General features: G+C 39.7%; 2 protein-coding genes across 13 annotated transcripts in view; one reads left to right on the forward strand and one right to left on the reverse strand.

The window, feature by feature from the left end:
- The first annotated feature begins 265 nt into the window (after positions 1-265).
- USP1 (ubiquitin specific peptidase 1) lies at positions 266-14179 on the forward strand. 2 transcript variants are annotated; one of them, XM_089515304.1, is made up of 9 exons: positions 267-535; positions 851-1074; positions 3983-4106; positions 5409-5504; positions 5882-6042; positions 6493-7202; positions 8199-8363; positions 9823-10024; positions 13165-14179. In XM_089515304.1, the coding sequence occupies exons 2-9, from the start codon at positions 890-892 to the stop codon at positions 13889-13891; spliced, it is 2370 nt and encodes a 789-aa protein (XP_089371430.1). In that variant the 5' UTR covers positions 267-535; positions 851-889; the 3' UTR covers positions 13892-14179. The 2 variants fall into 2 exon arrangements, with proteins under 2 accessions (XP_089371431.1, XP_089371430.1); XM_089515305.1 differs by lacking the exon at positions 8199-8363 and having other exon boundaries at positions 266-535.
- A 3192-nt stretch (positions 14180-17371) lies between these two features.
- DOCK7 (dedicator of cytokinesis 7) overlaps positions 17372-23997 on the reverse strand; it is a 163402-nt gene continuing 156776 nt past the window's right edge. For all 11 annotated transcript variants that reach the window (XM_089515317.1, XM_089515316.1, XM_089515315.1 and 8 more), the window contains 4 exons: positions 22963-23106; positions 20596-20702; positions 19198-19365; positions 17372-17823 (listed from right to left, as the gene is read on the reverse strand). In XM_089515317.1, coding sequence (XP_089371443.1) covers positions 17781-17823; positions 19198-19365; positions 20596-20702; positions 22963-23106 — 462 coding nt within the window. In that variant the 3' untranslated portion in view covers positions 17372-17780. The remainder of the gene's footprint in view (positions 17824-19197; positions 19366-20595; positions 20703-22962; positions 23107-23997) is intronic.

A 23997-nucleotide genomic window follows, 5' to 3' on the forward strand; every position in this document is an offset into this window, starting at 1 on the left:
CGAGTAATTAATCTTATTTAGCCCTCAGTCTCTGGACGGAAACGGAAGCTGGCTTAACCTCCCTCACAGCGACCGTTACAGCGCCTCCATTTGAACCTCGCTCCCCGCTCTCCGAAGCTCATTATTCCAAAGCAAGGCAGCGATTGGTCAGAACCTGAAAGGGGGCGTGGCCAAGGCGGCATTACACTTCTATTTTATATTCCCTCAGTCAGCGCCTCTCTTTCTCTTGTGTCGCGCGCGTTTCGTTAGGTCCCCCTTAGCTGTCTAACCATTTGCCTGAGAAGTTTAGGTGGAAAAACAAAACAAAACAAAGCTCTAAGTAGCGAAACGGAGATAAAAATAAACAGGCGGGTGAAAAAGGAAGGCGGCAACATCTCGTAGTTCTGTTTGGAGGTGAAAATAATAATTAAAAAGAAAACAGGCAATGGAGAGGACGGGAGGGGTCCTTGGCGGTGTGGAAAACGCGCGCCAAGTTTCCTTTTCTTTCTGAGGGACACATTAATATCGAAGCGGCGGTCGGAGGAGGATGTAGCCGGTGAGGAGGAGTGCATCCACACAGGAGAAATAATCCGGTTTGGTACCTCTTTGGCTCATGGCTATGGAATTCTGGGAGTTGGGAGTTTGTTGTGGGGCGGGCCCCACAACAAACTCCAACTCCCAGAATTCCATAGCCATGAGCCAAACAAAGAGTTAAAGCGGGACGAAACCGGGTTAAACCTTCCCCAAAAGCAGAGGGAGGCGTCACAATACAGCCCAGGCTGCCCACTGGAAACAGTCACAAGGCGGTGCGCCTTTCTGTGATGCTTTGTGAGTCACTAACGACAACTGTGCGCCCTTTTCCCTCCCAAAGGTCCCTGGCCTTTCTGGCGAGGAACGGGGCTGGAAGAAAATGCCCGGCGTCGTCTTGCCCAGCGACAGCGATGGACTCCCCAGAGGCTCCCCGGCCGCCACCACGAAGAAGGGCAGGCTGTCGCTGAAGTTCTTCCAGAAAAGGGAGACCAAAAGAGCCCTGGATTTTGCAGAGTCGCCGGAAAACGAGCAGAAGGCTTCGGAACATGAGGAGTGCCCTGTGATGTAAGGGCTTTGTGGTTTTTCTTATGGCAGTGTAGCAAAAAGTTTGAAGGGTCTTCAGCTTTGCCTTTATATCTTACACACATAATTGCATGTCATAGGTTGCCATTTGTGCAAAACGTTTCCCGTTGTGTCAGGGTGATCTAACTGGATTTACTGCAGAGCATTATGTTCATTGTAATCTCACAGTCAGTTTATTTACTCCTAGGTTCGCCCCCCCCCCCCCACAAAAGCCAATATTAATTTTTTAAAAGTGTCTTACTCCTGGCTGAAAAACTATGTGTGAAAGGGATCTGGAAGTCTAAGTGGACCACAAGTTGAACATGAGTCAACAGTGCAATGCAGCAGCTAACAAGGCCAATGCGATTTTAGGCTGCATCAATAGAAGTATAGTGTCTAGATCAAGGGAAGTAATAGTGTCATTATATTCTGCTTTGGTCAGGCCCCACCTGGAATATTGTGTCCAGTTCTGGGCACCACAATTCAGAAAGGACATTGAGAAACTGGAGCATGTCCAGAGGAGAGCAACTAAAACGGTAATGGGTCTAGACACTATGCCCTATGAGGAAAGACTCAGGAAGCTGGGGATGTTTAGCCTGGAGAAGAGAAGGTTAAGAGGTGATATGATAGCCCTGTTTAAATACTTGAAGGGATGTCATATTGAGGAGGGAGCAAGCTTGTTTTTTGCTGCTCCAGAAAACAGGACCCGGAACAATGGATGCAAGCTACAGGAAAAGAGATTCCACCTCAACATTAGGAGGAACTTCCTGACAGTAAGGACAATGGAACACACTCCCTCAGAGTGTAGTGGAGTCTCCCTCCTTTGGAGGTCTTTAAACAGAGGCTGGATGGCCATCTGTCAGGTATGCTTTGACTGAGAGTTCCTGCATGGCAGGGGGTTGGACTGGGTGGCCCTTGTGGTCTCTTCCAACTCTATGATTCTATAAATTATAACTCAAGTCATGTCTGTTTATGTGAATTTGGCTTTGATGTCAATAAATCTAGTTGACATAAGCTACACTAATTATGGCTCAGTGTAAGCATCTTTCAGTTTGTTCAGATTTTTAATACTGTACTCGTTTTTAACCCAAGGGAGTTAAGTGGCAATCCCATGTGCCCTTTCCTGGAAGGAAGCCCTTAAGAATACAGTGGGATTAAGGTGTAATCTTAGAGTTACACCAATTAGACTTTTCCTGGAAATAAACGGGGTTTGATACTTCAGCTGTGGTTAGATTGCATTCTGTATCCCACTTTAATTGCGAAAAGGTTAGACTGCGTTCTGAAGGAAAAGAGTCTTCGTTAGAACTTTACATTTTGTGAAAAGGTTTCTGAGGATACAACCCACGAATACTGAGAATGCTCTTTTTCATCTTACCCAAGGAGTAAGCTCCTCTGCACATACTTGAGACTCACTTCAAATGATGTCTGTAATTGACCTTTCTGTACGTACTGAGAATTTGTGAATGCAGCAAACTGCTTTTAGCAAACATGCTTAAGAGTACATTACATACCTTTGTTGTTAGGAAGACTAGTATGTTTTGGGGCGTGAGATGGACTAAAAATTGAACAATGATTGTTCACACGTGCTCCACAGAACTAATTTTAAAGCATGGCCTAAATGTGAGCATATTGTCGATTATCCTACCCTTATGGGATCATGAGTTCTTCTCTACTCTTATGGGATCATGACTCAAAACAAACTATCTACTTAATTAAAGGGTCAAAACTATAAAAGCCTGACTCCAAAATGCTAGTGCACACAAGAAAACAGCATGTTAACAAAAGCACAGTGAACTATTGCTACAGTTTCTGCACACGCCAAAGAAATACTGTTTATGTAGAGCAGGAGTAGGAAATTGGATTGGTTCCAGGGGTAGCTGCTATTGGTACAACCCAGAAAGCTGCATGACTTCAGAACTGTCCCATTAAGCTCTGTCCTTTAACATCATCATCCACGCCTCCTCTTTTACAACTTTCCAAGCCTCTGTGCACAGAGAAAGGGCCTTGGCTGCTGCGCAGGAGGAGCTCTTTGGCATACTGGCTGAATCTTGCACTATTTTTTCTGATTAGGATGGCACACTAAAGGACTCTACTAATATTTGAAAGAGCAGCTCCTCCCTGCTGTTGTTGAGTTGCATACCAATGAAAAGAGATAACAATGGAGATTCTTACCTGAGCACTACAGGCAGAGAGAAACACTGTTTTGCTGTAGTGCTATCAAGAACAGTTGGGATAGTGGGCAGGGTATGCAAGGGAATTGCTGTGGGTTGGAATTGGCATGTGAGATGGAGATTCTCTATCCCTGAAGTAAAGGGCTTACTTGCTATGTATCAAGTTCCATTAATTAATAGTCTTAGGGAAGCTTGATTTCTGCACACTGATTAAGAAGACATTTTAGTAAAGCATATTTGTATCTAAACTTTAAGTTAAAGGTAAAGGTATTCCCCATTGACAAGGTTGTCAAGTCGTGTCTGAACGTAGAGAGCGGTGCTCATCTCCGTTACTAAGCCGAAGAGCCAGCATTGTCAGAGACTACTCTGTGATCATATGGCAAGCATGATTGCATAGAATGCTGTTTACCTTCCCATCAAAGTGGTACCTATTTATCTACTTGCATTTGCATAGTTTTGAACTGCTACATTGGCAGAAGGTGGGACTAATGATGGGAGCTCACCCCATCATGCCGCACTTGGGCCTCAAACTGCCAATCTGCCGATCTTGCAGTCAATAGAGTCAGCATCTTAACCACTTGAGCCTTAAATGTGATTTAATTTCAGTGTATCCTATACACATTTAGCTGAACATAAAACTCAATGTAAGCAGTGTGTGTTTTAAGAGAAAATGTATATAGGTTTGTTCTGTCAGAAACCATGTAATACATAAAAAATTAATATTCTTCTTTGTATGATAGCGAGCAGATAGTTCCTGCAGCACAGCCACTTCCACCTGTTTGCTGTGAGAAGAAAGACATCATGCTGCCTTTTGTGGGCTTGAACAATCTTGGCAACACTTGTTACCTTAACAGTATACTCCAGGTAAATTCATAACAGAATTAGAACATTAATGTTAAACATAGTAAGTGTCTGTGTTTACTGGATGGAACAGGCCATTAAAGAGATTAGAGGAAGCTGTATGTGGACTTTCTGAATTTCTGAAAGCTAGAAAAATCAGTGACGCATGCTAATTCTCTTAAGGTGGACAGTTTTGCTTTTTTGGGGGAGAAGTCTCATTTTCCATCTATGTGCCCTAATATCGAGTACTTTCTTATAAACTGATTTTGAACTTAGCTTAAGCTGTGCCTTGATTTTAGTGAAAGTATTTTAAACACTTATTTAACTCTTCCGTGAAATTTCAAACTTCTGAATTTGCCCAGTATTTTGAATCAGATTTTCCGGTTCTGTTTATATTGATGCACAGGAATATCAGAACAGGACAGAATTAAAAACAAAAACAAAAAAGCAACCCACCAGTAACACTGAGCATGAAAACTACAAGCACATCTCAATATAATAAAACTTGCCAGAAATGAACCCACAGAAGTGTAGCTTGCTTTTCTTGGGATTTTGCAACCGATATTTAACTTGTTAAAGTCATTTTAAAAAAAAAAAAAAAAGAAAATGTGGGAACTAGTGTTTTGCATTTAGTAATGAAACTCTGTGCCTGCTACTATACAAAACAACTAGAAGTTGTAATTTAAAATCCTTTTTTACTAAAGGTACATTCACGTGGCTCATAACTGAAGTATCACTTTCCATCTTATCAATATTAAAGGTTCCTAGTCAGTTTCTAGAAACAAAATAAGCAGAAAATTCTAGTGCAAATATTTCCACTATTATCTGTATATTGATACATTGAGTTGCATCAGAAACACTGATTTGAAGTTTATTAGAAAGCTTTCTCTATTCAATTACTCAAGTTAGCAACTGAACAAAATTCCCTGGCTGAACACTGCTTGGCTGTGCATTTGGCAGTCCAGAGCAAAAGTTATTTGGAGAGTACAGTCATATTATAATGACAACTCATGACTTCTTTCTGGTTACATTTCTTCACACCATCAACCCAAGTAATTGTACAGTCATACCTGCCAGGTACCAACTTTCTGGGCATTCATGAGCTTACATCATTTTTATTCTCAAGGGCACTCTATGAAATAAATGACATAAGAGATAGTAGCTGGTTCAGAGTGACCCCGTAGACATCACAACTGATAAGAGGTTTTAATGCAGATCTCTGGTCAGAAGTGACATTGTGGATCTACTACACCCATAAATGTATAGCCAAAGATACTTTTTTGTGGATTGTGTTTCTTTGTTTTACAATTATTCTTCTTATTTTAGGTGCTCTATTTTTGCCCCGGCTTTAAAACTGGAGTCAAAAAGTTATTTAATATAATTTCCAAAAAGAAGGAAAGCTTAAAGGAAGAAATTGATAAGGTATGGATACATTATCCACGGTAGGGATATTGTAACTAAGAAGGGTCATTATATTGTGGGTTCACTGTAAATTGGCTCCTTTGGAAGGAAATAAATCATGAAGAGTTGTCATTTCTGTAGCAAAGTAATTTAGACTGGGTTGTGTAACTTTGCCTTATTTTGAAAAGTTTTATAAGCTGAGTGTCAGCTACCCCTTGCTCACAATGTGATAATAAAACATATTTTTTACCATATTATCTTAGTATCTTGAGATGATGTGCAGAACGAATTAAAATACATAAATATTATGAGGAAAGGATATATGTATGCAGTTAGCTAAAATAGTAGACAAAATGTTTACTTTGAGAAGCAACAAATTATTTTCTCTGCCTTTACAGGGGACCATTAAAGAAGATTCTCTCGCAAGCTATGATTTGGTCTGCAGTTTACACTCCCTGATCATTTCAGTAGAACAGCTTCAGGCCAGTTTTCTTTTAAGTCCAGATAAATACACAGAGGACCTTGCTACTCAGCCAAGAAGGCTCCTAAACACACTAAGGTACAAATATTTTAAGAAGTCCAAGTATTTCTAACCCTTGCTGAATTCACTTATAAGCACTAATGTTTTAAAATAAGATAGCCTCCCATTAAGGATGTTGGGATATTAAACAGAATTTCCAGAAACATCATAGTACATCTGCTTATTTCTAATCACATAAAACAGAGGTACTCTAGCAATAATGCAGGATAATTTGCTGAAGTGTTCCCTGGTCCCTCATGGAGCACATCTTTAAGTTACAGATTAGGCTGAAAGATTAGATCTAAATATTCCATATCCTACCAAACTAGGCAGCTCATGAAATGTGTTGCCAGCTATGTTTTGTGAAATGCATATATCTCTGTTAAAACCTCAAAAAGTAAAACATTTGATTTTTTTTTTTACTGTTGGGTATATAATATCACTCAGCTGTTTATAAATTGGGTTATCTCATATCTTATGATTTTATAGGGAGCTCAATCCCATGTATGAGGGATATTTACAGCACGATGCCCAAGAAGTATTGCAGTGTATATTGGGGCATATCCAAGGAACGTGTCAGTTCTTAAAGGACAAACTCAAACACAAATCAGTCCAAGAGCCCACAACTGAACTTGGAAAAAAGTCAAATCAGAATAGTGACAGTACTAGTATTGTTGAAGAGGATAGTAATGCGCTCGATGATCAAATGAAAAAGGACTGTGAAGATAAAACTAAAGGAAGTGTGAAGAGAAAAAGTGATGATATTGAAGGGGGCAATGAAAAGAAAAAGTCCAGGGTATCCAGAGAGAAAATTGGAGGTGAAGAAAATCTAAGACAGACTCGATCGAAGAGAAAAGCACTAGAAGAAAAACTGGAAACTCATCCTGAAGCTGCAGTTAAGGAAATGAAAATTCAAAGTGAAAATGAAACTACCAAGCCAATCCATAAAAAATCAAGGCTTAGGCTAAACTGGTTAATATCTTCAAGCAACCAGCCTAGTATTTTGTCTAAGTTCTGTAGTCTTGGAAAGTTGGCAACAAACTTTGGGTTCAAAGATCCCATCAAAGAAATGGATAACTGTGAGTTTACAGGCACTTCTGTCAAGTGTGAAAAGAGTATCCAGTCAAAGGAACAATATGATTCATCGTCTCCCAAGGAAAGCACTGTGGAAAAGGGAACTGAAGAACAACTCAAGAAAGGTTAGCTAGTGAAGACCTTCTTTGGGAGTGGGAGGGAGGGAATCAGATTGTTGATCTATTTACTTGGCTAGTCTTCTCGTTAGCAAGTTTTATAACAGTACAACATTGTAACTGATTATTTGCTGTTAGAAGAGATAGGATAAGCCATGAGTGGTTTCCATGGCTCTGTTCTTATTTACTACAGGATCTAGGGCAGGCCATGGGAGCAAAACCCTTGTTTTCTAATTTATTAAGCCTAGGAGGGACAAAAATAATTAGACCAGATTCATAGCTTGGCTTTGTGTCTCATGTAATTCTACAATACACAGGTTGTAAATGTTGAGTGTTTGCCCTAAGCAAGCAGAACAGTGGCAAACTACAAGACCACACTAACTAGATAGGATTTGACAAATTCAGTTTAGAACAGATTAATTTAATCTGAGTTTTAAAATAGTTTCCAGATTATCTAAAATTTAACTAAAAATCTATGGGTTACATTTTGAATTTTTACAAAATATAGAATACAAAATTAAAATAATTACAAGGGTTTTGGTGCATGGGAGGAATGATAAGGAGGTTCTTCTCCAGAAGTAAAGATTGTGGGAGTACTCTTAACCTGGATGTAAAAAGATCCTTTTAGTTTGCTTTGTAGGAGGAGGTTTCCTACATGATGAAGATGTTTTTATCATTCCTTCCAGAAAATGCGTATGAACAGAAATGCATTTGAAGGACAGAATTGTAATGGTAGTAAAGTAGTGTGTTCAATAACAAGTGTAATTTTATACTCCAGACACAATGACAATGACCAATAAGTAAACTATGGGCGTTTACAATGGAGCTTCTCCCAAAGCACAGGGCCTTCCAACTACACTCGAATTGACTACTTTCACCTCTGACCCAACTGAAAGCTATTCCAAGATTAGGGACTTCTGGGAGCATCTTGAGATGTTTCATAGCCCACTCTGTCTAGGAGGAAGAGTTCAGTGCAATCTGTTCTATAATTTTCTTTTGGTACAGAGTTGGCTGACTTTGATTTAGTCGAGAGACTCTTCCAGGGCCAGTTGGTATTGCGAACAAGATGTTTAGAGTGTGAATGTTTCACTGAGAGGAGAGAAGACTTTCAGGATATCAGTGTACCTGTACAAAAAGATGAACTGTCCAAAGTGGAAGAGAATTCTGAAAGTAAGTAATATGGCAGTAAAGGATTTTAGGATGGCTATGATTCATGCTTGACCACACTTTATTTTGTAATGTGTGTTAGAAAGTTTTAAGAGTATTGATATAATGTCAGCTGTGATTACTTACTGAATGTAATTTTTTTGCATAGTTTTATCTTTACGTTTTAGATAGTTGTATGGTTGACATCCTCCAGAAGTGAGCCATGATAGGAAAAATTGTAAGAAATTGTTGCCTACTTAAAAACCATTTTAGGGAATGTTTATGTAACTAGGTCCAAAACACACTGCAGAAATAATCCTGTTTGAGACCGCTTTAACTGCCCTGGCTCAGTACTGGGAGTTGTAGTTTATTGTGGCACCAGAGCTCTTTGACAGAGAAAGCTAAATGTCTCACAAAACCACAGTTCCCACAATTCTCTAGCATTGATCCAAGGCAGTTAAAAGCTGTCTCAGACTGGATTATTTCTGCAGTGTGTTTTGGACCTTTACTCATACAATCAGAGTTTGAAGGATTGTAGGCCAACTAGTCCAATCCCCCTCATGTCATTAAATTATAATTACTATTTAAAGGATTTATAATATTCAACTAAGATCTACCATCCTGTAAGTTAAGCCCTATCACATATTAGGTTCTTCATGGCTTTCCCGATATTTGAAGAATTCTGTGCAGTTCCCGTTTTCTCCAGGCTAAACCTAACAGTTCCTACAGACCTTTCTCATATGACTTATTTTTTATAACCCTGATTACCTTGGTTATTCCTCTGAACCTGTTCCACATTGTTTATATGGTACATATTTGAAGTATGGTGCCTAAAACTGGGCATAGTACTTCACAAGCAGTCAGTATAAATGAAATTATTGCTACTTCCTGATTTAAAAATTACAGTTACATAAATGTGGCCGAAAACTGTGTTAGCTTTTATTTTGTGGAAACTGCTTTATGCTGCTGATTGATGCTTTTGATAATAGGGAGGGGATGTTACACAGGTATTCCAGTACAGTACTTTAGCCTTCAAACATTGTTATGTTTTGCTTAACAGCTAGACATAATTTATTCAGTATCTTGTTGAAGAGACAGCAAAGCAGCCTGTGTAAACAAGAACAAATTTCCCACACTACAGATCCTGGCAAAGGGAAGGCTGCGTTGCACTGAGATGCTCAGGGCCTGGTATGCACACTGCAAGGATGGGCCTGAGGCATCATGCTCCATTCCCACCTAAAGTAGTCTTGTCCTACAGCAGTGCAGATTTAGTATTGGGACACAGAACTGGCTTTTAGAAGTCTTCAGATGATAGCAAAGCATACGTTTGTTCAGTATTGATGTAGCTAATGTGTAACACCTCACACCATGGTTTCCTAAAGATATTAACCATTTTGCAAACATGATTAACAAACTTGTCTTTTACATTTCAGAAGACATGTATTAAAACAATTATATTGCACTAACTAATCAACTCTTACAGTTTCCCCAGATCCCAAAACAGAAGTGAAAACACTGAAGTGGGCAATTTCACAGTTTGCTTCTGTGGAGAGGATTGTGGGAGAAGATAAATATTTCTGTGAAAATTGTCGTCATTACACAGAAGCTGAACGTAGTCTTCTTTTTGATAAAATGCCTGAAGTTATAACAATCCATTTGAAGTGCTTTGCTGCTAGTGGACTAGAGTAAGTATTGTGAATAAGACACATGAAAAGTCTTGGCTACTGGAAATGAAGTGTTGCTGAAATGTAGACTATTATTAAATGTATACATGTTAGCTGTCTTTAGTGAATACATGAATACAGAAAGCAGGGCTGACCTCAAGTGGGGAGTCTCTGTTACTCTTCTGGCTTTCTGGGTATTTCACAACCCTGGAAAATCAGGATTCCATATTGCAAAGTTTCTGCAGGAGCAGAAAAAGCTCTCTGCCTCAGAAGGCCTCTAACTATGGAACGTGAAACGTAGAACCAGTGTGCACTCCCTGCTTGTCATTGTTATTTCTTAAATATAGAAATAAAACTCTTGGATAAGACTGTGATTTAACATAGATGTTTATCACACTATACTCTTAAAGTGCTACTATTCCACTTTGACTCCTCTAGCTGCCTCCTGTTGCATTCTGGGATTGGCAGTTTTAAGGAGGGGTATTTAGAATTCTCAGGCAGAGAAGTTCTCTGTCTAAATACCCCTCCTTAAAACTGCCAATCCCAGAATGCAACAGGAGGCAGCTAGAGGAGTCAAAGTGGAATAGTAGCACTTTAAGGATATAGTGTGATAAACATCATTGTGTTTCCAGTGGAACACTGTTTCCTCTTTGACCTTCTATGCATAGAGCAAGGAGAACAGAACTGGCCACCTTTCTGAAGCTTCTACTTTGAATTTAAAAAGGGAGTTGTTGTTTATATGTGGAAACATTTTTTTTAAAAAAAGGAGCTAGTGTAAGCCACGGGGGTGCAAGGGGCAGTGCGTCCCATTCAGATGAATGGGGTACGTGCCCAAGGCGCATGCTGCCGTGCCGCCACCCCACACGAGCCCCATTCAAATGAATGGGGCTCGAGCATAGGTGGAATTCGCATAAGACAAGGGTCCACTGTATAGCTATACATGTGTATCACCTTCTGTAATGGGAAATGTGTGTTTAGGATTCCCGAATGTACAGAGAGATTACTTTAGATGCAACTCTGTGCACTTAGACATCTCTTCCAGAACTGTAAATTTGTAGTGAGAAAGTTGTAATTAAAATTACTTGCTATCACTAGTTAATGAATTAGTCATATTTGAGACTTCATGGAGAAATATGTAATGAAATTTCACTTTTGAAACCCTGAATTTCAAAAAGAATGTCATATGCTTCTTTTCTCACTGTGAGATATTTTCTTGTAACTGGTCATTTTTAGGGGGGGGGGGGGGAACGGCCAATATTAAATTCCACTCACCTATTGATGAAGATTTTTTTTTCAACAGGTGAACAGTATTTATGGACACCAAAGTGGTGTAGACAGTTGTAATCAGTACTGGTCAGTATTGCTGAAAGGCAAATATGGTTTAGGCAGTGAAAACATATTGATATTCTATGGCTCTGAAGCACTGCTAAAAGAAAATCCATATATTTACATGCACATTAACAGTTGAAAATCTGGTTATTCTTTAGGAAAAACAAACTGTACCAGGGAAACATGCAAGTAAATTTAGAGAGTATGTGCTTTCTTTTTTCAAAAAGATACGTTCATTCTTAATTATCAATATATTACAGTTTTGATCTGTGATTAGTAGTTTTTTTTTTAAAAAAAGCAAATACAAGTGGTTTATATTTTGGTAAATCTTTACACCCATTTCAGCCTTCTAAGCATGGCATTATCACCCTCCATTGGTAAATTAATGTGTTAATTTATTAAAAATCAGAACTCTTTAGGTTCATCAACTATTTCATTACTTCTTTCTGGAAGGCCCCAAAATGTCAAAACTGCATTGGGATGCACCTCTTTCGTGCCTTAATAGGAAGAAGGATGCTAATGGTTGCCTCTCCCAAGTTTGCAGACTTGAAATCCACAGACTTGAAAATCTGTGGAGGGGTGACTCCCATTAAACTTAATGGGGCACATGCCCACGCCCCATTCAAGCCAGTGGGGCTTGAATATGCACAAGATCTCCCATGAGTTCCAAGGGGTGACTGTATATGCTTTGCCAAGTACATCTAAAATTGATTGGGAACAGGGACATCAGTGAAAAGATAAATAGTACTCAGAGGTACTGGTAGAAATTTCTGCAGTCACTAGATCTTTTCATTCAGATGTTTAGCTAACTTGGTTCAAGCTTCAATGTGGATTTTCCAGTTCTTTCTGATCTGCAGCTAGTGTCATTTCTTTGCCTAGAATGTAGTTTGGAAAGTCAGAAGGATTCCCCCCCCCCCCCCCAACCAAGTGTACAATACAGGAGATTAGCGCACTGCACTCTTAAAGTGTTGCTATTCCTCTTTAACTGCTCTGACTACCCCCTGTTGCATTTTTGGGTTTGTAGTTCAGTGAGGCCTAAGAGCTCTCTGGCTGGCTAAATATTTGAAATGTCCCTTCTTAAACTGCAAATCCCAGAATGCAACAGGAGGCAACAAGAGCAGTTAAAGTGGAATAGCAATGTTTTAAGAGTGTAGTGCGATAATCTCCAAAGTCTTTAAAACCAATTGACTCAGTTGCCATATGGAAGTTTACACTTTGAAGATCATTTCACTTTGAACAGCATTAAAATTTCTTCTTATTAAACTGTACCTCATCAGTAGAATACCTATAAATGGGTGGTAAGAATTAGGCTGAAGTAACAGTCCATTCCTATTTTTAGGTTGCACTGTTATTTTGAAGGAAATAAATTTGTAATAGTGTGTTGGACAGATTCCAATAAAAGAACTGTTGAAAATGAATAAGCATTGCTTGTGAAGTTACAAGTTTCAAAACAAAGTTACTGTAAAATTGAAGACAAAGAAAACTTGAGCTGTGTGGTTTTCCAGTGCTTGTTATTTGATCAAAAAAACATCTATTCAAGTCACATATTTATTGTGCTGTGGTTTTCAAATGTAGAAACTCCCACCGACTGGTCATGTATATCTCTGGGAAAATGCCCCTTTGTAATTAGATGAGTAAAAACAAAAGTAGCTATTGTCCAGTATCCTTGCCATTTTTAATCTCTCCATGTTTTATTACTGGGTGATATCTAAAATATGTTTGAAAGTTGAAAAGACTGAAGTTTAAGAATGTGAGATATAGCATAGCTGAATTTTAAAATAAAAGAACTGTAGAAGTGGTGTGTCCTAACCATGTATCATTTTTTTCAAAAGGTTTGAATGTTACGGCGGACTCTCCAAGATAAATACACCTTTACAGACGCCTCTCAAGCTGTCCTTGGATGATTGGAGCATAAACCCAGCCAATGAAACCTATGGATTATTTGCCGTAGTGATGCACAGCGGCATTACTATCAGCAGTGGGCACTACACAGCTTCTGTTAAAATTACAGATCTAGACAGTTTAGAGCTAGACAAGGATAATTTCATCGTTGATGCTCTTGGTAAAATTTGCCCAGAGACATTGAATGACCAAGACGCAAGAACTGTTACAGAGGACTATGATGATGGTGAGGTCTCCTTTAGAGTTGGTGGAAATGCACAACCTAATAAAGGACTGAACAAAAAGAATACAGAAGCTGTGGGGCTTCTTGGAGGACAAAAAAGCAAGTACATCTGTGACTTGCCCACTAACAAAGCAAACCATTCTGAGAAGATGACTAACATGGTAACTGAAGTTAAAAATGCTGAATGTAGCCATGCTAAACAAATCATGGAGTTTGAACACGACGACGAGCAAACTGCTATTACTACCAATGGAGTAGGAAGCAAAGCCATTCGTATCATGCAGAGCCTCAAAGAGTATGAGGGGAAGTGGCTACTTTTTGATGATTCTGAGGTGAAAGTTACAGAGGAAAAGGACTTTCTTAACTTTTTGTCCCCCATTTCATCATCTACATCCACTCCTTACTTGCTGTTTTATAAAAAAATTGTAGAATGAAGTTGTATTATGTTGTAAATAATAGTTTTGCATCAGATTGGCACTGAAGAGCAGCTAATGACATATTTGAGGCTACAGAATTAAATTCATTGGTCTCTTTGACTCTATAAAAATGAGGTGTTTTTTAAGTGGGTAATTCACTTTATAGATTCTATTCAAAATCAGCCTAGCAATGCAAACTTCTATATATCCTTTTCAATAAACAATGTCTGAAGAGCACAGTAGTATATAACAGTGGTTCTGATTTCATCACTACTTGTATATTAGCTTTTTAAAAAATAAAATTATTTGTACCCACATTTTGTAACTTAAGTGAAAAATGTAAAGTTTTTTCCCCCTTCCTATATACAGTATGAATTGAGACTGCACTTCACATTTTGCTGAAATTGCTCTGACCACTTAGCTATTCCTCAGATGCTCAAAATAAGACACCAGAAAGGGCTGGGATGTTCTCAGTTTCAAGATGTGTAATGTGAATCCCATAGCAGTGTTTTGACATTATGTCTGTTTACATAAAAGGTATATAAATTATAAGGGTTTTTTTAGATTTTAAGTTAAGATTGTGAGACTAGCATTAGCAGTTCCTTAGTTACATGTACAGTGAACCCTTGTTATATGCTGGGGTTGTGTTCCAAGATCCCCCATGGATAACAAAATCCGTGGATGCTCAAGTCCCATTAAATATAACGACATAGCAAATTGGTGTCCCTTCTAAAAAATGGAAAATCAAGGTTTGATATTTGAAATTTATACTTTTTTTGAACATTTTCAAACCGTGGATGCTTGAATCCGTGTATAAAAAATCAGTGTATAAGAAGGGCCGACTGTACAGCAAATTTCCAGGGGATACTTCACAAAATGCATGTTTAGATGGACACCTAAAAAGTGGTTAGAGAAAAGAGAAGTACAGTAAGACCTGTGTATTTGTGGACTTGCCACCCATGGATTTGAGCATCCAGAGATAGCAAGCATGCATTGTCCCCAATGGTGGCATGTGCATGCAGCCGCACTGCCATTGGGGACAATAGGACTGAGGTCCTCCTTCCTTTCTTCCTTCCATTCCCCCCCTCTCTTTCCTTCCTCTCCCCCCTCCCTCCGCCTCCGAGGCTTCTGCCCTGGGCTTGCCTTCGGGGGTGGGTTGGAGGTGGAAGCTGGAGCCCCATCAACCGAAGAGAGTTTAGGCCCCAGCCCAACACCCAGGATGGAACCTACAGACTCCAAGACCCAAACCCCAGCGCCGGCTCTGGCTCCCTCTAGCCGATGGGGCTCCAGCCTCCAATTCCAAACTGCCCCCAAAGCCAAGCCTAGGGCAGAAACCTCCGAGGAAGAGGGAGGGAAGACTTCAGTCCCATTGTCCCCAATGGCTACACTGCCATTGGGGTCAATGGGACTTGAGCATCTGCAGATTTTGGTATCTGCGGGGAGGGGGGGGTCTGGAATGAATCTCCTGAGTATACCAAGGGCTGACTAATATGAGGCCCTTAGAACTGATGTGGCTGATATGGGAGAACCTTTAGTAATTAATGATACCCAATTAAATGTATAAAGAAAGATAAGAATTTGGGAGACAGCGATAAAAAGGATTAAAGGGGAATGGATATAAAATGAGCTGTATGAAAGGACGGGAGAGAACCAACTGAGATAGGTAAGCTATTGGAGATAAGTCAGTGTTCACTGCAACAATAGTGTGCTATAGTGGTTTGCGTATTGGATTAAGACACGGAGACAGGTTTGAATCCTCACATGGTCATGGAAACCCACTGGATGACCTTGAGCAAGTGGCATTCTCTCACTCTCAGAAGATGCAATAGCAAATCCCTTCTGAAGAAACCTGCCAAGAAAACCCCGTGATAGAATCACTTTAGGGCACCATAAGTTGTAAAAAATGCAACTAGCTATAACTAATGGATATAAACTTTTAAAAGGGAAGAGTCAATATCCATTTGTTTTATATCCATGATCCCCAAATAATTCCTAGTTTAGGGGCTATGTAGGGACTGAACGTACCCTAATCTGTATTTACTGGGAAGCAGCTACTGCTCTCAATGGGGTATTTCTGCATATTGGTCACAGGAGAGGGTGGAAATGGCATTCAGGAAGTGTTGCTTCTCAGTAAGTAGAGATTGAGGAGCAAGAATTCACTGCATAGTACTGTAACTACAGCACATATGTAAAGACCTTACAGGACTCCAGGTTAGTGCATTTTAATATCAAGTTGGATCTGCAACAACATGTTTCAGCTGCCTTCTGTCCAGTGTCAGACAGCCATGTCCTTTGGAATATTCAATTTCCTGTCTAGCTTTTTCGCTTAAAGGAGAAAAGACATAAGGGACATATTTTTCTCCCAGCGGCCGAAAACTGGCCTGACAGGAAAGGCTTGATCGACTCTCTCCATCTCTATCTGCAGTCTGCTTCTCTGAATTTTCCCCCTTATAAGTAAAAATCTCTTTGTATGCACAGAGGAGCCTTTCAGCTGATCTACCAGCACCACATACATGGCTTTCCAAATGCTGGATTATAGCTAGTGACATTCCTCACCACTGGCTATGCTGTTTAGAGCTGCTGGGAATTGCAGTTCAATGAAACTGGAGAATTACATGATTCCTACCAGTGGCATAAAGGGAAAATGATGGGGGGAAACACAACTGACCCATCAATTGAAGTATAATATCTAGATCAAGTGAAGCAATGGTCACTCTATTCTGCTTTGGTCAGGCCTCACCTGGAATACTGCGTCTAGTTCTAGGCACCACAATTCAAGAAGGCTGTTGATAAGCTGGAGCGTGTCCAGAGGAGTGTGACCAAAATGTTGAAATGTCTGGAAACCATACCCTATGAGGAGCAACCTAGGGAGGTGGGCAAGTTTAACATGGACAAGAGGTGGTTAAGCAGTGATATGATAGCCCTGTTTAAGTATTTGAAGGGGTGTCATACTGAAGATGGAGCAAGATTATTTTCTCCTGCTCTAGAGAACAGACCCAGGAAAAGAGATTCCACCTCAACATTATTAGGAGGCACTTCCTGACAGTAAGAGCTGTTCAACACACTCCCTTGGAGAGTGATAGAGTCTCCTTCTCTGCATGTTTTTAATCAGAGGCTGGATGGCCATCTGTTAGAGGTGCTTTGATTGTGAGTTCCTGCATGGCAGGGGCTTGTACTGGAGGGCCCTTGTGGTTTCTTCCAACTCTATGCTTCTATGACCCAAGTAGATTGTGAGCACACATTACCTACTACCTGTGGCTTCTTTAGAAAAGTTCAAGCTTCCTATTCCACAAGGCCATCCCAAAAGCATGAAGTAAACATGACAGTAATCCACATATAGATACAAAATGGAAATGGCAAATGAAAGCTTTCGTTGCTCTTTTAAATGGGTTTTTGACCTCACAGTTTTCAGAAGGATCTCTGCTGATAAAGGCAGATGAACATGAACAGTGAATCCACCATGAAAAAATGTAAACATTCAAATATTTAATGGTACCATTAAAGTAAACACTACATTAAAAATGGGTTGGCTGCATTTGCTCCTAATATAAATTAAACATATGAGCTAAAAAAACCCACAAATTTAACATTAAAGAATACTATAAATAATGTTTGATGTATTTAGAGTACCTTCAAATGTTTAGAAAATGGTTTAAAAAACAGTTGTGTTGACAGTCCCACCAGTATTTTACATACTGTCAACATGGGCTTATTATTAAAAGTCTGTATTTGACAATTCAGAAGGAATACTTGACCACTTAACACTTCCATGTAAACTAGTTGTCAATGTGTCCAGAATGAAATTCAAAGTTTTATTTTCAAATAAAACTTCAAAAAAATTCCAGGTGTTGGTAACACTGCACTTGCTTGTTCAGTACCTTAAAAACCCTAAGTGCTTTTGAGCTGCTTAAAGGTCCATTTTGCGAAGGCTCATTCTGCTGAAGGAATCTCTGGGGAGGAAAAAACAATGAGGTAAGCAATGGTCTTCCATCCTGTGATTAATAGTCATGCTTTGTGAGTGCAAGATAACATTGTACTACATAAAGTGTCTGGTATTCACTCACTTCAAATCAGTGTATTCATCATGACAAGGATTGAAATCAAATGGTTTAGTTTTCATGTATCATACTAAAGGCAGAAGAACTATATGGTTCTGACTGAGAAAAGCAATTCCCATTTGCTTTAGTAAATGGGTCAGCATCAAATTATAAATGTATGAACTCCTTAAACCACTGTATTGGGATAAAACATACATTTTTTGTTGGGTTTGTGCATATGTGTCAACTTATGGCAACCTCGTGAATTCTATAGGGTTTTCTAGGCAAGGAATAGTCAGAGGTGGTTGTGCCAGTTTCTTCCTCTGAAATATAGCCTGCAGCACCTGGTATTCAACGGTGGTCTCTCATCCAAAGTACTAACCAGGGCTGCCTCTGCTTGTCCAAGATCAAACAGGATCTGGTGCCTTTAGGGTATTTAGGGTGAAATGAAATTTAGCATCCAAGCAAGTGAACAGACATTTTACTAGATGGATGAATGCTCAGCTGTTCAAAGGAGTATCAGCCTGTGAAATGTAGTATTAGCTGGCCAGTCAAAAGATTCTTGTTGGAATTCTTCAAGTCCACTTTGTATTGAATATCTGGTGTCTACTTTCTTGAACAAATGTGAATCTGAAACTCCTATGGTTTGTACCAGCTAAAAATAGAACTGAAACCCAAGAGGTGGAAACGTTACAATTCTGAACTACAACAATCATTTATCTTGCAAGCTGCCTTGGGTCCCTTTCTGGGAAAAAGGCAGCATAGAAATTAAGTAAATAAATAAAATTCATAATTCTCCAGCCTGTATGGAAGTTGTAGACCAAACAATAATTTTTTCAGGTGACAGCCTTTTTTATGACTTTTGCTGGATCAGCTAGAACTAGTTTAAGCCAGTTGCTAGTCCCAACCAAAGTAGACCCATAGAACCATGGGAATTCGGTAAATCACCTCCTTCATTCAGTGCGTCTACTCTAGATGGGACTGGCAATTGATTTAGACTACTCCTGCCCCAATGTGTATATGACAGCCCTAAAGCTGTCACTGTCATATTCTTTTGATGAAATGCAGAGAAATCACTGAGGCCTGAATGCACAGCATGCACTTCTGAACAACTTTGGTGCATGCTGTTGCACTCTAACCTGCATTGAGTAAAAAGTCCCCTAGCCTTTTTGCAGTTAAAAAAAAGTATCAACACTTTTATCACATTGCACTTCCAATATATATTCCATTGTTCTTTTTCATTCAGCAAGCCTTGGAGAAGAAGTGTTAAAATAGCATTAGAATGACCTGTGGCAAGCAGCAGGAAGTACAGCCTTGTATAACTGAGGGATTTTTCTGTTGATCAGGGGTTGAAGTGCTTCTTTCAGACGGTGATAATTTCTTTCCAACTCTCGCTGATACTCTTTTTGATCTGGGCCAATCAGGCTTTTGTTCTTGCGCAGAGCATCTTCACATCTAAGAAAAAATAATCCTCTTTGATCATGGGCAAAAGTGAAAAGCTCTCCCCACCTCCTAAAGCCAATTACCAGAGTTGGGTCTATTTCCCTTTGTTCATACTTGGCCTTCTTGCATAGCAACATGAATTGTGCTTGTTTGGACACCCTTCCACCATAATTTGAGGGAACTTGCTAGCAGGACAATGTGAATACAAAGCCAAAATTGGTTTTTCATGTAATATTAACTTTTCCATTCCTTGGAAAAAATGCCTCTGTCACCTTACTTCTCTCCCTGAAATCTTACTCCTTGAAAGCTGTTCAATAGCATTTTTAAAGATATTAACTCCTTGCTTCACAAACCATATGGCTGGCTACATATGAATGTCTCTGGCAGCCACAAGTCATTGTCAAGAGACGTGGAAAGAAATGAAGAATGAGTTACTATCTTTAAAAATACTACTGAACAGCTTTAGAGAAGTAAGATTTCTACAGTGACAGAGGTGTTTTTTTCCAAGGAATGGAAAGGTTAATGTGTTATTACATGAAAAACTGATTTTGACTTTACATTCACATTATCCTGCTAGCAACTTTCCTTGTCAGGCCCACAGGGCTGTATCCATAGTGGAAGGTACTGTGACCCAATGGAGGTCTCTTTTAGAAGGAGGAGACAGGGAAGCTACCTTCCACATTTTCCCTTGTAGCTTCTTATGTTGCTACTTCAGAAGGTTGTATGAGAAACAAGCCACAACAGTAGCTAGGATACAATTCTGGGTGTGAAGAAGGAATATAAACTTTTATTATATGGCCTGACAGGATTCATACTGTTATGGTTCTTCAACATTTAGAGGTCTAAAAACCAGAAGGGGAAAGTAACTCAAGAGACATTTGGTGCAGTTATCAAGCAAAGGTGTTGGAACTGGCGTGGAAAGTGCAAAATGAGGGTGTTGCCCCCCATAAGAATCCTACCCCCATGGAAATTTTTCTTCAGCCCCCAACTGCAGTAATTTACTGCACTACAGTAATTTACAATTTCAGTTGATTTTTCCACTCCTTTTTCGGTTGGTTTTGAGTTGGCTCTTTGAAAAAGAGCTGTGCCAGCTTCTGACTGCGTTCAGGGCACGTGTCATGTGCATGTCCCACCCCCAATGTGGCCCAACAGCAGCTCTTTGGAGCCGTCTGTTTGAGGCCTTAGTATCAAGCACAAACATTCAGAACAACTGGGGGGGAAAATGTAAAACCAATACAATACCTTTTTGTAAAGTCTTTAAAACAAAGCCGCAACTTGTTATGGTGACGGAAGAGTTTAGGATCATTTGGTATTTCAGACAAGAAAACCTGCGCAACCTCTAGTGGTCCCTTAACAAAAGATGAAAATAGTGAGATTTATTTATTTTTTCCTGCAGAGTTTGCCATTGGGATAATTTGATTTACAGAGCAGCTTTCATAAAACTCAACATTTCTTTAGGGTGTCACATACTAGAGTTCTTTAGATATGCAGCTCCATTAGTGCATAACCACCAAATAGATGTGATAACCTATCCCTGAAACAGGGATGGGCAATTGTGGCTGATCTGAACACCAATTTTTTGTCTCTAATTTTGAAATGCAGATATTTTTAGTTGTTGAACGGTACAGGAGACTCTGGCCCAAAACAGAGGAGCCAAACAGAGCGACTTCTGTTCACATGGGATTTAAATGATGCACACTCACAGAGCAGCTGGAAGCTCCTCTGAGGCCACCTATGGTGGCCTTAAGCTACTAGAAAAAGGAGTGGCTTTAATCTGTTCCTTGCTGGTGGCCTGTTTGGGGCTGCTATGGCAGCCCACTTTGGGAGCCAGAGGCTGTTCCAAGCCACCCATCTGTTTCACCTCTCTGCAACCTTTGTAAAGCAGGATTCTTGTTCCCAGAGAGATACTCCACTCTTTTTTTTGGAGTGGGGGGTGGGGGTGGGGCAGGAATAATAATAATAATAATAATAATAATAATAATAATAATAATACAATGTTTATTTGTATTTTCCCGCCTCTCCCAGGTGGATCGAAGCGGAATTACAGTCGAGCAACAACAACAGTATACAAGAATAAAACATATAATATTCATAGTTAAAAACAGTTTTAAAAGGGCACTTCGGGGAGTATGGGCCAAGCGTACATTTTACTCATCCCTGTTCTAAAAAAATCTTTAAAATGGTTAGATTTTAGAGGCTAACACTGAGGAGAACATTTTAGTCTGCCATGTGGTGAGAAGACAGCATGCTCACTCCCAATTTGTTACATGCTCAGGAAGCAGAGCTGAAAATTAAGAAACAAGTTGAATAAGATCCATTCTCTTCACCTATATATGGTTATGGTGCTTCAGGGAGGAAGCAGAGATACAGTAGGCTTGCCTTCCAGAGCTGTATCCATTATAGAGGCAGCTAGCTACTGTTACATAATTCTGTTCTTTAGTGGTGTCCACAAACATACTTTCAAAATGGATTCACCACAGTTTTTCCCTCCACAGAATGAACTCTGTGTAATGTGGCTAACAGATGACATACTGGGGACTGCGTTTGAGCTTGTAGGGGCTGCACTCGAGGCTGCCCTTTTAAAAAATGTTAATTTTTTATTCTTTATAATTTTAAAGCTCACTTTAATGCCACTTGTAATTTAATTGATTAATTTATTAATTCTAATTCATCAATTCTACTGCATTCATTGAAAAAGAAAAACAATGCTACATATTACATATAATAATTATTTCTCCTTTTTTTCTTTGATGCATTTTAACTATTTTACTAACCAGATTGCTGGCAGCTCTAGCCCTCTGTGGAGTCTAGTTTTTTGGTGGATGGATAGCCTTCAACTATAGAGTATAGGAGTTGTCTATCTAGCCTTAAAATGGAAGAAGTCATCTGGCAAACCTCACATACACACAGATATTCACATGTATGTTGGAGTCACCATTTTTCTTTCCAAGCCTGAGTAAAATATTTTTGTGGCTTTTCCCCTTGCTTTCTATGAGTGTGTTATAGTGCTTGTGTTCATGGGGGTGGGGGATGGAGGCAGAGAAAGTCTAGAGAATTCTCTCATCAAACTGCAAATCCTGGGATTCCACATGACGCTGCCAATGCAACTGAAATTCCACCTAAACACCTAGTATCGGTGGCGGCACACAGCTTCGGGCCCATCTGTTCTGGGCCTAAGATACCTATAAGTGCACATGCAACCCAGGAAGCAAAACCATAAGGAGTATACTTTTGCAGCAAGCCTTCCGCTAAAACGACGTACATTTGTACGGATACTGGTAAGCACTATTTGCACTTTTTCTTTTTCCTTCTTCTTAGTAATTTCAATTCTTCTTCTTGTACATTTGTAAATATGAAGTTGAATTAGTTAATTAGTTAATTTTCTAATATCACAGGGTCTAAGATGGCTCACAAATTTGAGTTAAAACAAAACATACTCAAATTTATGGGTAATACAAATGGTAAAAAAAATTAATTAAACAAACAATCTATTATTGTTGCTGTTTTTAAGAAGTTTTTCTCAAAGAATAAAAAATGAGCAAGTCTAACTTTTGAGCACTTTACATTTCTGTGATAATCTGGAAGGAACGTGAGCTCTTGCCTTCTTACCTGATTTACTGTTGTGCCTACTGAACCTTGAAGTACCATCTGGAGCATCTTTGGGTCTGCTGGATCTTGGTGGGTTGCAAAAGCCAATTCTTGGGTTTTTTTCTGCATATCTTCAATGGCAACTTCAATTGGTGTCAAAATTATCTAAGAAGACAAACACCCAGCAAACACACAAGATAATCATTTGGAGATTTTAACTATGGTTATAGGTTGCATTCCTACAGTACCTTGCCTGTGCATAAAGGCCCACTGAACTTTTTTTTTTAATAAAAAAATTGATCTTTATTATTGTTAAAATACATACATAAAATAACAATTATATTGTAAAACCTATATCTTCATGCATCTTATGCTCATAATTTTTTTCTTTAAGCACCAAAGGAATGAAAAAAAGTTATACTCCCTTGCCATCATTTCCACCATTCTCTATACATTCTTGAACTGTTATAATTTTCTCCTACTTTAGTTTTGCTCTTCGTTTCTCTGATCTGCTTATGATCTTGTATTTGTTTTACCATTTTATACTGAACCGTTCTCCTTTGCAACTTTGGAGCACAGACATATAAGACGACTTCTTATACACCGGTTTCTGACCCTAGAGACAGGTGAATGGTGTAGCCACCTCTCTGTCTCTGGGGTCCTTGCAGTTCCCTTCCCAGAAGGCACCGCGGCCGGGCTCTCTCTCGCCGCCATCGCTGCTGCAAAAGATGGCGGAGAAGTGGCTCCAGAGCCGATTGAGCCGAGGGAAACAGGGAAAGAGATGGCCTCTTCTTCCTTGTCCTTGCCGCCGCCACTGCCGCCTCCCGGGATACTCCACTCCTCCAGCGGCTTCTGCGGCTCCCATGACGGAATTCTAACACACCGTGGAAGCCGCTGGAGGAGCAGAGTATCCCGGGAGGCGGTAGTGGCGGCGGCAAGGACAAGGAAGAAGGGGCCATCTCTTTCCCTGTTTCCCTCAGCCCTATCGGCTCTGGTGCCACTTCTCCGCCACCTTTTGCAGCAGCAATGGCGGAGAGAGAGAGCCCGGCTGTGGTA

Source organism: Sceloporus occidentalis, unplaced genomic scaffold, assembly GCF_023333645.1.
Source record: "Sceloporus occidentalis isolate IW3139 unplaced genomic scaffold, rSceOcc1.0.p SCAF_3, whole genome shotgun sequence".
In the NCBI taxonomy this organism is placed as follows: Eukaryota; Metazoa; Chordata; class Lepidosauria; order Squamata; family Phrynosomatidae; genus Sceloporus; species Sceloporus occidentalis.

Excerpts from the sequence above, each read along its gene's own strand:
- USP1 (XM_089515304.1), top strand. The coding sequence starts at position 890 with ATGCCCGGCGTCGTCTTGCCCAGCGACAGCGATGGACTCCCCAGAGGC. Across the intron at positions 1,075-3,982 it reads CATGAGGAGTGCCCTGTGAT|CGAGCAGATAGTTCCTGCAG; the intron begins GTAAGGGCTTTG and ends TTTGTATGATAG. Across the intron at positions 6,043-6,492 it reads AGGCTCCTAAACACACTAAG|GGAGCTCAATCCCATGTATG; the intron begins GTACAAATATTT and ends ATGATTTTATAG.